This window comes from Thermochaetoides thermophila, assembly GCF_000221225.1.
Source record: "Thermochaetoides thermophila DSM 1495 unplaced genomic scaffold scf7180000011822, whole genome shotgun sequence".
Classification (NCBI taxonomy): Eukaryota; Fungi; Ascomycota; class Sordariomycetes; order Sordariales; family Chaetomiaceae; genus Thermochaetoides; species Thermochaetoides thermophila.
The window spans coordinates 1,922,522-1,936,591 of record NW_006383038.1 but is presented as its reverse complement, the minus strand read 5'-3'; the positions used below and the strand labels follow the sequence as shown (position 1 = coordinate 1,936,591).

Sequence of the window (14,070 nt, the reverse complement as noted above, 5' to 3'; positions counted from 1 at the left end):
CAGCGCTCCCCGCGTCTGCACAACGCGACCTAAGAGGGGCCCTCTGCAGCAGCCGCAGCGCTTGGCACCGAGCTCCAGCACCCCCAAGTCGGTCGGTCGCCGCGAACTTTGCCATCACCAACCGCGCTGTAACTTTTCCACCACGAACTTCACTCACACCATCAGTCCCCCAACATCGATTTCAATCAATACGCCAACCTTCACTCCCAACACCATCGCAACACCAATCCCCCCCGTTAAATTATCCTACAAGGAGCAAAAATGCCCCCCGAAAAACGCATGACCGCCAACCCCCTCAGGCCAGCACGCTACCGCGCCGGAAAGCCCCTCGCGCCCGAGTCCTCTTCATCCTCCTCTGAATCTGAAGGCGAAGAAGAGGAAGTTCAACAAAAGAAAGCGCCTCCGAAACGGACCGCGCCACCCCCCAAGTTTGCTAGCGCTGCCGGACCAGGAAGGATCATCAGCCGTGGAGATGGAAAGATTGATCTTAGCGGTGTGATCGGGAACAAGGCGGAGGAGGAGAAGAAAAGGGAAGAGGCGAGGAAGTTGCGGGAGGATGCTGAGAGACGGGCGAGGGAGGAGGGGTTTGTTACTGAGGATGAGGAAGACGAAGATGACGACGAGGATGAAAGTGAAGAGGAAGAGAGTAGTGAGGAGGAGAGCGAGGAAGAGGCGCCGAGGAGGTTGATGCTCAGGCCGAAGTTTATTCCCAAGAGCCAACGCGGTGCCAACGGCGCATCGAAGCCTGCTGAAGGGGAAGAAGGACAACAAGAGGAAGACTCAGAGGAAGCCCGCCAGCGCGCCGCCGACGCCCTCGTCGAAGAGCAGATCCGCAAAGACCTCGCCTTGCGGGCCTCCGGCCCAAAGAAGCAATGGGAGTCGGACGTGTCAAGCGAAAGCGACGTCGACACCACCGACGACGTGGACCCCGAAGCAGAATACGCCGCCTGGAAACTTCGCGAGCTCCGCCGCCTCCGCCGCGAGCGCGACGCCATCGAAGCCCGCGAGCGCGAGCTCGCCGAGCTCGAGCGCCGGCGCAACCTGACCGAGGAAGAACGCCGTGCGGAAGACGAGGCACATCTCGCCAAGCAGAAGGCCGAGAAAGAATCCCGAGGCAAGATGGGGTACCTGCAAAAGTACTTCCATCGCGGCGCGTTCTTCGCAGACCAGGCTGCGCAGGCGGGGCTGGATAAACGGGATTTGGTGGGGGCAAAGTTTCAGGATGATGTTAATAGGGAACTATTGCCGAAGGCGCTGCAGATGAGGGATTTGACAAAGATTGGGAAGAAGGGGGCAACGAGGTATAAGGATCTGAAGAGTGAAGATACGGGGCAATGGGGGGGGGTTTGTGGATGGGAGGGGAGATCGTAAACGATGGGATGGTCCGAGGGACGTTGATGACCGCTTTAGGCCGGACGGGGGAAGGGGTGAGAGAAGGGGTGCCAATGCTGTTCCTCTTGGAGAAAGAAAAGATAGGGATGGGAGTAGGGATGAGTACCGTGATAGGGAGAGGGATGATAGGAGAGGAGGGGATCATTATCGGCGGAGGGATGGCAGTCGTGATAGGAGGAGACGGTCGAGGACGAGGTCGCGGTCGCCGGGACGGGATCGCGACAGGTCTAGGGAGAGGCATAGGGATAGGGATAGGGATAGGGATAGGAAAAAGAGGTCGCCGTCGCGGGAGCGCGATCGCTATGAGGACAAGCGGCGGCGTGTGGAGGCTTGATCTCACATCTCCCTTGTTTCTCTAGTCTTTATATATCGTCATGGACATCATTTCATAATTCTCTACATCAGGATGAGGAACATAATAGACTGTCCATAATCATCTCAATTTAACCCCCCTTTCCCCCCCCCCAACAAAGGAAAAAAAAAAAATTCATACCATCGTCGCCGTCCCTCTATGCAAGACCTACCTATTTTGTGTCGAAACCAGAACACAACCCATATTATACCTGATATTAAACATGTACACGAACTCGGCAACTCAAATCCTGGTGATCTCAACTCGTGCCCTCTCAAATATCCTATGTGCTACCATACCATCCCGTAGCTGGTTGTCCAGCTTTGGAGGGTATACTAGCATCTTTGCGTAGGTACCCGCGCCGCGACGCTTGGACAGCGTACCGGGGTTGATGACGAGGACGCTTTCGACCACCTGTTCGTCTCGTCAGCCTCATCCCTCTTCAATACAATAAATACGACGCATTCCCCTTAAGTCAGGGACGTACCTTCGCAAAAGGCGACAAAGCACTCGGCACCACAAGCACATCCGGCCTGACATGCAAAAACTCCCCCAACTTCAAATAACTAATATCCAGCATTGCTCCTGGCGGAATTCCCGCCCCCTCCGTCCCGGGTATGCCTCCTCCCGTCTTAGGCAGCTTCCTCCGATCCGTAGGCGGGAACAAAGGGAAGAAATGCCTCTGCTCGATGAGATACCGGCAAGCCCTCGACAGAGAATCTCCCGTCCCGACGCCAGCTGACACAAGCTCTTCGTGCCGCAGCTCCCAAAGGATATCCTGGCTACTCACGCCGAGCACCATCTCGTTAACGTTGACCGTAGAAGGGTTCCCCACGATCTTGACGCACTTCGGCAGACCTAACTCCTTCCTCGAGAACGCCTCCTGCGGCCAGGAGACATGCTTCGCCAATAGATCCCTCACCGACGGCACCAACAGCACAGTAACGCTCGGGTTGGCGCTTGCCAGCCGATGGAAGTGTGGGCTGATCAGACACCGGAACACCGTCGACATGGTTGCTTTATCTGGGTCGATGTTTGCTTCGGCTGGTAAATCGAAGTCGCCGGTCGAGAGGAGGGGGTGTTCTGCATCCAGGAAGGGCCCTGTCAAAAGGAGGAGGTCGGTGTAAGAGTCGGCGGCTTCGGCACAGAGCGTGGCGAGGGGTTCGAACAGCAAGTTGTCGTCTGCGGTGTATGGCCCGGAGGCGATCATTATGTTTAGGGGGGGGGCGGGAGAAGCGTCGTCGGTGTCCATTGCGTCAGGGTCCCTACCGCGCAAGCGGGAGATGTGTGATTGCAGGACGTCCGGAGAGGACGCGGCGTTGGGAAGAAGGGGCAGAGAAAGAATTTCATGGGCGGTAAATTCCTTCCCGGAGCTGTTGATCCCCCGGCACGCGATGATTTGTCCAGGGAAGAGCTGGTAAGACTTGAGGCGGGACAGGCCAAGCGGCACGCGCAAGCCGGCGCCGGTGCGGCGAGAGGTCTCGAGGACGACGGAGGACGGGTTGAGCTTGCCTTCCAGCGAGTCGCATGCGATGCGGCCGACGGCGACAATCTCGGAGGTGCTTTGCGCGGCGGGGTTGCCGAAGGCCGAGTCGTCGATGTTGTGGTGCTCGCGGACGAGGGTGATAAATTCTTCTATCCTGTCGTCGAGGATCTCGCTTGCTTCGGAGAGTTTCATGGCCATGGGGCGGTAACCCAGCTTCTTTTGGTCGCTTGCGGCGGTTAGTTTGATGCGTGGCTCGGGAAACGGGGCGATGGGCGGTTCCGCGGCAGTTAAGTGCTCGTTGAGAATCTCTAGGACTTCGCCTGCGTTGGGGCGGTCGGCAAATGAGGCGGGGGGGATGGCACCCATTGCATTGAGCGCATCGTCTACTTTCATGGGCGAGCTGGCTGGTTCGGCTTTAACCCGCGAAACGGCGGGCGTCTTGCGGGCTGAGCCAATCTGCTTAGTCCTTCCCGGCGCTGGAGTAGTCAAACCATCGATCATGCCAAAGACATCACTACCCTTATTCGCCGCTCTGGGTGCAGCCCCCGTCCTCTTCTCGGTCTTGACATGCACGTTGTGAGTACCACGGGTAGTTCCCCTCGTAGTACGCTCCAGCTCGTCCTGGAGGTTCTGCTTAAACTGACGAACGATGTCGAGCGCCACAGCATTGGCATCTAAGCCCATCTTGATGCTGTATGCCTCCCATTTGTAGAAGAGGTCTTGGACCGAGAGCGAGTGCAGCCGCATGATGGACTGCAGCTCGGCAAGCACATCGGGCTCGAGAGGCTTGTCAGGGCTGCCGAACTGGGCGTTCAGCTCGTAGACGGTGTCGGCCATGGCTGTCGTGGGCTGTTAAAGTTGGTGATGGTGCTTGGTGTTGACTGTTGACCCCTCTCTGACCTCAGGCTTTCTCCCACTTACAGTTAATAGAATTTGGGCTTCGACGCGGTTGACGCGCTTCACTTTACGCGACACGCGCAAACGGGCTGCAGGTGTGGGGTTGTACCTCAGCCAATCAAACGCGCCAAGAAGATCGGCCACTAAATAGGTGGGGCAGAGGAGCTGTCAGGGACTGGGGGGGGGTCCAGCGGAGATTGCCGCTGACAGATGCAGATTGGCCCAGAGAATGGGAAATCCCAGGGTTCAGGTTAGATGGTTGGGTTGGCATCTTCCTCGGGGTCTTCATTTCTCTTGGCCCGGACCCAATCAATCCTCGATCTTGCTCGATTCAGCTCCTGCAGTGTCAGTGCCTTCGGCCTCTCATTGCTCGTTCTCGTCGATCTGCTCACTTGGTCCGGGGCAGCCCAGCCAACTGCAGCCAGCTCGCTGCCCGCCTTATATATTCCGATTCTCGGTCCCTTTTTCCTTCGTTAGTGCTTACGCTTCCTCTGGACCTGCATCTTTCGCTTCTGTCCCTACATCCCGTCGCTACTGTAACGCTGTCATCTCGACCGACTTGGATACAACTTCTTGGTATGACGCAGATAATCCTCAAATATTTCGAGCCTAAAACTAACCAACTTCTAGACAATGGCCCCCCTCAAAACGCCCATCCCCTCGCCGGCCCCAGGTTGCAAGCCCCAGCCGCGCGATGTCCTCACCCCTGAGCAACAACAAAAATACGACTGGCTGTTGTCCCAAGCCCGCTCCTGGACCGACGTGCCCTCCACCTCCGGCAAAAATGGGCCCCTGACTGACTCCGAGCGCTTCTGGCTGACCCGCGACTGTCTCCTGCGCTACCTGCGCGCGACCAAATGGCACGAGCGCGACGCCGAAAAGCGAGTCCTGGAAACGCTCGCCTGGCGCCGTGACTACGGCGTCGAGGAGCTCACCCCCGAGTATATTTCTATCGAGAACGAAACCGGCAAGCAAATCATCCTTGGCTACGACCGCGAAGGCCGCGTCTGCCACTACCTGAACCCCGGTCGCCAAAACACCGACGCCTCACCCCGCCAGGTTCAGCACCTCGTCTACATGGTCGAGCGCGTCATCGACCTTATGCCGGCCGGCCAGGAGACTCTTGCTCTCCTCATCAACTTTAAGCAATCCAAGACCCGGTCCAACACCACGCCCGGCATGTCCCTGGCGCGCGAGGTACTCCACATTCTGCAGCACCACTACCCGGAACGACTCGGTCGCGCGCTGATTATCAACATGCCGTGGTTCGTAACGACTTTTTTCAAGCTGATTACCCCCTTCATCGACCCCCGCACGAGGGAGAAGCTCAAATTTAATGAGGACATGAGTCAGTATGTACCTCCGGAGCAGATGTGGAATGAGTTTAGCACGGGCATGCTCGAGTTTGAGTACGAACATGCCGTGTACTGGCCGGCACTCCATGAATTGTGCCGGAAGAGGAGGCAGGAGCGGTGGGAGAGGTGGGTTAAGGGGGGAAAGGTTATTGGAGAGAGCGAGGACTTTTTGGCGGGGGGTGTGGATGTGAGTGTTAATGGAGTGAATGTTGCTGCGTCGACGGAGGAGAAGAAGGCTGAAACTGCCGCTGCCGAGCCTGAGAAGAAGAAGACCGAGGAGCAGAAGCCGGCTGAGAAACCTGCCGAGACTCCTGCTCCTCCCCCGACTGCTGATGCTGCCCCTGTTGACTCGGCCATCGCTGAGAAGATGGCTGAGCTCAAGGTCGAGGAGGTGAATGCCCCCCAGAATGCCGCTACCGTCCCCGCCAATTAATGCTTCGGCGTGGTTTTCTTTTGTTTGCCCGGAAAGGGATTATTGTCGGCTTTTTGTGTTTGTGTGCCTTCTCTGTTTGGCTACCTGTTGCCCTATTGCGTCTGATAGAATCGTTAGATAACTATACCACTTAGACAGTAGTATACTGTACTCGCGTAATACACTCTATCTGGTTCTTTCTTCTGGTTACATAACTACATAACTTGAGGACGACTTCGAGCTTCGGTGTGAAAAGAGAAAATACCTACTTGTCTTTGAGGCTGATCCAGAGCCTTGCCTGGCGACCCTTAGACAGAGGATCTCGAGTGTTTTTTTTCTTTTCTTTTTTTTTTTTAGACGTGGTGTACCAGCTACGTAACCACTCAAAAACATAAACTCAACACTCGTTACGACAGTCCCCAGAACTCTGTCCAAGCCCGACATATGAGTAGACTCGAGTTGGTATGAAAGCAAAATCCCCCTCCAAAATCAAAAAAAAGAAAAAAGAAAAAAGAAAAAAAGAGACCGCGTTAGCCCTAGCAAGAGCCTCAACTGCTCTACTCTCGGTTGCCCATCCCCTGGGGCCGGAATTTTCAACAGCTCAACAGGAGACCTCATTACCAGACGACCAGAACCGGGACCACGATGCTTGCTAGCTGCACTGCGGAACTAGGTTTATGAAGGGCACTCCAGGCAAAAGACCTCGGAGGATCTACCCACGGTCCTAAAACTCGACAACCAGTCGACGGAACGAAACTTTGAAAGCACGGAAAGGAAGCTCTTCATGCCTCAATGCATGTATGTTATCTCTTCCTATCCTACAAACAGGCAACACACAAGTGTCCTAGGTAGAGAACAGACACATCTGGTCTCTTCTCAAGCCAAGCACACGCACACAAAACAACAACACGGGACGGAACCAAAGTGCAGCCAGCCCCCTTCCCCCTCTCCCCAAATCAAAAAGTTTCACAATTAGTTTCGAATCCACAACAAAAGCTAAGAGCGTAGGCGGCTCCTCGAGCAGCCCCGGAGACTTCTTCCTCGATAGGGGAGGAACGAGACGTTAGGGTCGCCACGTGGAAGTGGGCCTGGTCAGTAAGTAAGTTAAGCCAGCACAACAGGCCTATTATTATCTGGAGAAGTGGGCATGCACAACACACAACATTCGTTGACTTCCCTCTGAGAGATCATCACTACCTAGATATGCGTGACCATCAAGTAAAATGAATAACACCAATGATACGTAAACCCAATGCTATCAGGCTATCTCTCATATACACAAAATACGTCCATGAGTTGATAATCAATCGACCCTCCAAGACTGATGATGATGATGATGATGATGATGATGATGATGATGATGATGATGAGCAATGACAAGAATGATAAAGCCAGCCAGCCCAAGTAATGGGAGTGTGTTTAGTCTAATACGTCCTCCGATCGTCAGTGTAGTTGTTGTCGTATGTTTGGGTTCAGTGCGAGTGCGTGAGCATAGAAGAACCCCTCTTCTCCCTCCAACAAACAATACCGAAAAAAAAAAAAAACCAAGAAACCCAGATGTATACACACGCATGTATGTACTTATATACTGTCGCTTCCCATCACAGCCATTACGTCCCATCGCTTGCATAACACCGCATCAAGTAATCATAAACCAATACCATCCATCACCGTAACCGTCATGACGTTACCTCCTCAATCCCGAAAAACTCCTCCTCACCCCTTGGGCACCCCCATTTCCATTTCCATTCCCATTCGTAACCCCCAACCCCGTAGTTGTAGTTGTCGGGCTAGGCTCCCCGCCAACCGCAGCAGCAGCCAAACTCCCCCTCCTCTCCGCCATACCTGCCCCCACAAAACTCAACCTCTCCTGCGCAAATGATCTCCGTTCCTGAGCAAACGACCTCCTATGCTTCTCCCTCTCTTTTTCAAGTTCGATGGCGAATGACCGTCTCTGCTGCTCATACGCAGGGTCGCGGAACTCGCCCATCGATAGGCGAGGAGAGGCCATTGAGTTGCGATTGCTGGACGGGTAATCTGCACCGGCGCGGCGGATGGGACCGTGGAAGGAGTTACGTTGTGCGGAGGGGATTGTTGGTGTGCCGGGGGCGAAGGTGCGGGAGGTCGAGGCGATGGCTGTTGCAGAAGTGGGGGAGAGAACAGGAGCTGGGACGGAGGGGAGGGGGCCTGCTTCTGAGACGGGGCGTTCGGTATTCGTATTGGTGTTGGTGCCGTCGGAGACGGAGGAGGCGATTGTCTTGAGAGAGGTCGCGTTATGACCTGCCACAGGGACAGCATCGCCCGCGTCACCGGTAGCGGCGGCAGCAGCATCATCACCCGACGAAGGCCCGGCCTCACCTCTCTCAGCCGCATGCTCTTTCATAACCTCCATCACACCATCGATATGCTCAATTTCCCTCATCAAGTCCCTATCCGTCGGCCAGATACTCTTTCTCAAGGCCTCAACCCCCAATTCGAGCACAATCAGCGCCGACAACGCCGCAAAATGCACCAACCACCACAGCCCCTTGCGACCAAACCCATACAGAAAGTTATCATGCACCGGATACGGACCGAGCCTGTTGGGCATGAGGACAGACAGCAAAATATTCCACAGCCACCACCCGCCCATGGAGATGATCATCAATCCCAAGATGATGGGAGAGCGGTCGTGGACCTCGAGGAACATCAGTTTAAGGTTGATGAAGATGACAGCTAGGGAGAAGGCGAGAGTGCCGACGGCGTAGAGATCCACCTCCACAGGCCAGTGGGCGGCAAGTGCGTAGAGTCCGTAGACCGAGTAGAAGATGATGACGGATTCCGCGGCCGCAATGGCCATCCAGCCGAGGTACTGCGCGAAATTGAAGCCCTTGTTCTTCTGGCCGAAGGTATACAGCTCGGGGACGGCAAGCAGCGTGGCTGCTGCCAAGTCGCGCTCAAAAATGGCGGGGATGATGACGGGCAGGGACGTAAAAATGGTGTTAAAGACGGTCAGGGAGGTCGACTCGAACAGCGAAGTGCCCGTGTAGCCGTTGAAGCGCTGGTAGTGCGCCTGGAGAAGGTAGAAAACAACCTCTTTCCAGAACGTACCCAAGATATACTTTCCCGACCGGACGTAGTTCCATCTGCCGTGGACAAACAGCAGCCTCTGCAAGAAGCGGAACTGCGCAATGGAATAGTCCGCAATCCTCGCCGCCTGCAAACCCTCCCGACCCGAAATGCCCACGCCGACATGCGACGCTTGAATCATGGCGATATCATTCGCGCCATCGCCGATCGCCAGCGTAACCGCACTCGGGTTCTGCTTCCTGATGCACTTGACCAGATTCGCCTTCTGGCTCGGCGATGCCCGACAACATATCACCGAATCGACCCTCGACACAAGGTCGTAAAACAGCACCCTGAGCGTCTCGCTCTCCTCCACAACCTGCAGTGTGTGCCCGTCAATAACCGCCACCGAATGCGGCACCATGCCCCTCGCGACATCAGTCAGCGTCATGGCCAGGCGGTCCTGCAGATCCCCGAGCGCCGCGTCGAGGATGTATACCTCCGAGAAGGGCTTGCAGATGCGAGCCGAGTGTGCGATGTTGATCGCCGTCTCGCGCTTGTCGCCCGTCAGCATCCACACTTTGACATTGGCCCGGCGCAGCTTGTCGATCGTCTCGGGCACGCCCTGCTGCAGCTTGTCTTCGATGGCTGTCGCGCCGGCGAGCTCGTACTCCTGCTCGATCAGCTCGGCGGCCTCTTCGATGCGTTCCTGGCGCTTGACGAGGCTGGTGGTGGCCTCGAGGTAGATGGCCTTCCATTTGCGGTAGACTTCTTCGTCGAGGTAGCGGTAGGCGAAGATCAGTGTGCGCAGACCTTCGGACGCGAAATCATCCACATGCTGGAAGCAGCGCTCGAAAACAGCACCCTCGTTCAGAACAAGCGCCTCATCCACAAGCCCTTCCAACGGGTCAACCGCCAGCCGGACCAGATCCAGCGACCTCTGCCGTGCAAACGACGTCCTCGGCGTCGGAGCATGCGCCTCATTCCCCGCCGCGGCTGCCTCCTCCCGCGCCCTCTCATCCAGCGCACTCCCCTCGGCCTCCTCCCTCGTCGAAATCCAATTATCCACCTCATCCGTAATAATCGCGGACCGTCTCCAAGCCCCCTTCCTATCCATCGACGCTGCGGCCCTCATCAGATTTAGACTTTCCCTCCTGGGGCTCTGCAAGCTCTGCCTGCGTATCAACGCCTTCTCCTGCTCGACACTCCTCCGCATACTCGCCCTCCTCTCGACGGCGGTAGCGGTCTGAATCGCGAGCTGCTTCTGCTTGAGCCTAGGCAGGATAACGCTATCCGCGCCCTTGGTGAAGATACACAGCCGACCGTCCGGCATGCGCAGGATGATGGACATGCGCTTGCGCTTGCTGCTGAACTCGATGACGTCCATGACCTCGTACGTTTCGGTCGCTGTGTTGCCCCCGTTGGGGCTGCGTACCTGCAGCGTGATTGTCTGGGCAGAACGGTCAACAAGCAAGTAACCCAGGTCCTTGGCCGCCTCGACGAGTGCCAGCTCGTCCGGCGACGCAGCCTGGAACTTGATTTCTCCGTCCTTGGTCTTTTCCGGCAGGCAGGTGTGGCAGAGCGCCATGCAGAGGATGAACTGCCTTGCCTTGCGGGAGAAAGGCGCGTTGGGCTTGGCGGCGATGTACTGCAGCAGGTCCTCGGTCTTGTGGAGGTCAGGCTGGGCGTGGTGAACCGGATGCCCGGCAGAAGGCTTCCATCGTGAAGCGGTGCTCATCCGGGGACGGTAGCCACTTTCGGAGCGGCGGCCTTCCACCAAAGGCTCTTCCATCATCTCCGAGTCGACGATATGTTTCGCTCTCTGGGTAGGACTTAACACAGCCATTTTCTCGACTGGCTGATCAGCGTGCTCGTCGCGCACAGGCTGCTTGGCCGCCGCCTTTTTGGCCGCCTCTCTTTGCAAGTCCATATCATGCAGCCAGGCAGTTCCCGCAACACTCATCTTGCGGAACTTCATGTTATTCTCCGTCAGCGTACCCGTCTTGTCCGAGAACACGTAGCTGACCTGGCCCAAGTTCTCCAAAATTGTCGTCGTGTTGGCCACGAACGGCGTATCCGTAGCCGGGTCGTACATCTCAATATCATTGAGAAAGTACAGCTGGCCTAACTTGACAATCTCCAAGCTGACATAAAGCGACAACGGGATAAGCGTATTGTACGCAATCACAAACGCCACAAAAATCTGCCCCAGCGACACAGACCCCTCATCCAAATACCACGCCTTGTTCTCGTAATCGTCCTTCCATATGATGTAGCCCACCGTACAGCCTACACTCAGGGCGATGACGAAAAAGACGAGCAGGATGACGATGCGGTTGACCGCCGACTGCATCTCGGGGGCCTTGGCCCGCACGTTCTTATTGGCGTTCATCCGGATCTTGCACTCCTCGCCCGTGTTGATGACCAGGCCGATGGCCTCGGCCGTGTTACGCAGGGTCGAGCCACGGTAGACGACTTCGTTCAGCGTCAGGGGCATGGTCTCGCCGTTGACGGTGACGCGGCCCTCGAAGTTGTAGAGATCGATGTTAGGGTCCTCGGAGACGACCTCCGCCTCGACAGACATCATTTGCTCGACGGTAGCACAATGCTTGGCCAGCAGAGGCGACGCCTGCTTGCTCTTGAGGTTGGTCTCGCCGTCCAGGGCCATGGTCTCGATGTAAGCGATGCCATTGGGCCCTGTAGCGTGGATGAGCACAATGTCGGCCGGCACATCCTCATCGCGCCTTAGCCGAATGATATCTCCAACTCGAATATCCTGCCACTCGATCCTGGACCAGCGTTCGTCACCCGACCCGGTGTTAACCGTCTCCAACTCGGTCGGCTGCTCCTCCTGGCTCTCATCCGTCTTCTTCCCCCTCCTACTGCGGAACCAATTCTTCCATGCCGTGCCCTTCCCCTTCAGCGCATAATCCATCCGGACCCTATCCTCCGGATCCAACACCCAAGCATAACTCCTGTTCTCCAGCTTATCCAGCCTATACCTTCGATAATCATCATACCCCTCCTTGGCCATACTCAGACACACGAAAGCGATGAGCGGTCCAATGGTCGTGTACGTGCCCGTGGTACTCAACCCCGGAATCATCTGCAGAATACCGATAACCAAGAAGTAGAAATTGGCCAGCTTGCTGAACTGGAAGAACAGCTGCTTCGGCAGAAAGTTCCACAGTGTGTACCGACTGGACCGAATAAAATTCGATATGTACGCGTGCCCTGTTCGCTCATCCTTCAACGGCTTCCTCCGCGCCAACCCAGGTTTCAACGGAATGTGTCTCCCATCTTTACTCGGCGGGATCGGCTTCTGCCTCAACAATCCCTCCAGAATATACTTCTTGTATACCTCCTCTCCCTTTTCTTGCACTTTCAGCCACGGCCCGCTCGTCAGCTTGCGCTGCCGCTCTCGGGCCTTAGCAATCCAGCTGCGCGCCTGGGACGGCAGGATAAATGGCTTCTCGGCGGAATTGATTGTTGCTTGGTAGTTCTCGCGCATCTCGTCAAACGTCTGCCGCGGCCGGGTCAACGAGACGCGCGGCGTAAGGTCGCGGATGTCGTCCCTTGAGACGCGCAGCCGAGCCTCGGGTGGGGGTCTTAGGGGGGTTGGGGCTTCATCATCGTCTTCATCGTCATTATCATGGCTCGTTGAGACCGGCTCAGGCCTTGAGGAGCCGGGCGTGTTGGAGGGGATGGTGTACAGCGCGGGCGTGCGAACAGAGGGTTGTGACCTCTGGGCGCGGAGGGGTCTGTTCGTCGAGGGGAAGGCCGTGTTTGTAGGGGAGCGGGGGGTCGACGAGCCGGAGGGGTCATCGCGGTCCGGGGAGGCTCGCGGCAGGGGCTGGGAAGCAGACGAGAGCGCGGGGGATGCTATAGGGATCGGATGCTCAGCGGCACTGGCGGCACGCAGCTGGGCGTTCAGCGAGGCTGGCGCGGTCAGCGGCGTGCCGGGCAACTCAGTCTGCTGCAGCTCGATGTTCTCTAGCTGTTCCCGCAGCTCTTCAGTCGTGCTTCGACGCGGGGGTCCTCCTGGGCCTGCCATGATGTTGCCGCCGGGTTTTCAAGAAGCGGGCCGCCCCAACCGGATGTGGCGGGCGGTCGCTGGGTTTTTGAGAAGTTTCTGTTACTGTGATGATGCTATCGCGGGTGTCGCTGTCGTCACTCAATCAAGAAATCAAGGGACAAAAGGGATCGCTCGACTGCTATTGGTGTGTCATGGTTTGTCCGTGGGTCAGATCGATCAATCAATCGTGCATCAGCGTCAACGTCTACTGGGTCAATCGATAATTCTCTGGTTGCAAACTCAATCTCGTCCTCAATCTCCGATGTCGACCCTCGAAGAAAAGTTGTCGTGGTTAAAAAATTCTGCCAGCTGCAGATCGCCGCGGCGCAGAAGGCTAGAACGGAAAAGAAAACTGGAACAGCACAAGTATCCGATGGTGTGAAACCGCTGGTGTGTTTTTCCCCCCCCCCCCTCCCTCCCCTTCCTCCATGGAACGCTAGAGCCTGGATTGGGGGGGTCGCCGGGGAATGGCGATGCCCGCGGATGCCCGCTGCCCGCTGCGAGTACCAAGGGCCCTGCGCATGGAGACGTCTTGGCATCTTGGATCAACGGTCCCTGCGGTGGCCTTTTCGACTTCTCTGCGACCACCACAAGAACCATCCGTCAACAGGAATGGGCTCCCGTCCAACCTGCGTCTTGTGCAAACCCAACTGTAAACTGTTTGGAGAGCGGCTGCATCATGTCACGCCCAAGCAGTGTTCAGCGGTGTGGCTGTGATCTTGTGGTTCCAACGATGTCGCCAGCTCATCCACTATTACCATCAGCTCACGCTCACTGCACTGACCATCCGGATGGATGTCTCGAGAGGATCGACGCTAAGGCCATGGATCTGGGTCTCGCTAAGAGATGACCTGACTCTTTGATATACATTGTACATTATCAACATGCAAACCGCATCATTCTACACATTGGCTGAACAATGGCCAGCGTAGTTGCTCTGCCTAGCTGCACCACATACCTTGATGTTGAACTGTCATCAGAGCCAAGACGGCACAAACAGTAAACGGCATCCTCCTCCCCTCCTCCTCAGACCATCCCCCAAAAACGGCACCA

At 56.5% G+C, this 14,070-nt stretch overlaps 4 protein-coding genes across 4 annotated transcripts; 2 read left to right on the top strand and 2 right to left on the bottom strand.

Annotated features, from left to right (window-relative positions):
- Window positions 1–261: 261 nt before the first annotated feature.
- Window positions 262–1,726, top strand: CTHT_0069660 (uncharacterized protein; the record flags this gene model as incomplete). The annotated part of the gene is made up of 2 exons (XM_006697181.1): window positions 262–1,301; window positions 1,411–1,726. The coding sequence occupies 2 exons, from the start codon at window positions 262–264 to the stop codon at window positions 1,724–1,726; spliced, it is 1,356 nt and encodes a 451-aa protein (XP_006697244.1).
- A 261-nt stretch (window positions 1,727–1,987) lies between these two features.
- On the bottom strand, window positions 1,988–4,630 carry CTHT_0069650 (DNA polymerase alpha-primase complex-like protein; the record flags this gene model as incomplete). Its single annotated transcript, XM_006697180.1, has 4 exons — window positions 1,988–2,158; window positions 2,232–4,079; window positions 4,152–4,270; window positions 4,612–4,630. The coding sequence occupies 4 exons, from the start codon at window positions 4,628–4,630 to the stop codon at window positions 1,988–1,990; spliced, it is 2,157 nt and encodes a 718-aa protein (XP_006697243.1).
- A 130-nt stretch (window positions 4,631–4,760) lies between these two features.
- On the top strand, window positions 4,761–5,915 carry CTHT_0069640 (putative phosphatidylinositol transporter protein; the record flags this gene model as incomplete). The annotated part of the gene is made up of 1 exon (XM_006697179.1): window positions 4,761–5,915. The coding sequence occupies one exon, from the start codon at window positions 4,761–4,763 to the stop codon at window positions 5,913–5,915; it is 1,155 nt and encodes a 384-aa protein (XP_006697242.1).
- Window positions 5,916–7,581: 1,666 nt separating this feature from the next.
- CTHT_0069630 (putative aminophospholipid transporter protein) lies at window positions 7,582–12,996 on the bottom strand (the record flags this gene model as incomplete). The annotated part of the gene is made up of 1 exon (XM_006697178.1): window positions 7,582–12,996. The coding sequence occupies one exon, from the start codon at window positions 12,994–12,996 to the stop codon at window positions 7,582–7,584; it is 5,415 nt and encodes a 1,804-aa protein (XP_006697241.1).
- Between the last annotated feature and the right edge of the window lie 1,074 nt (window positions 12,997–14,070).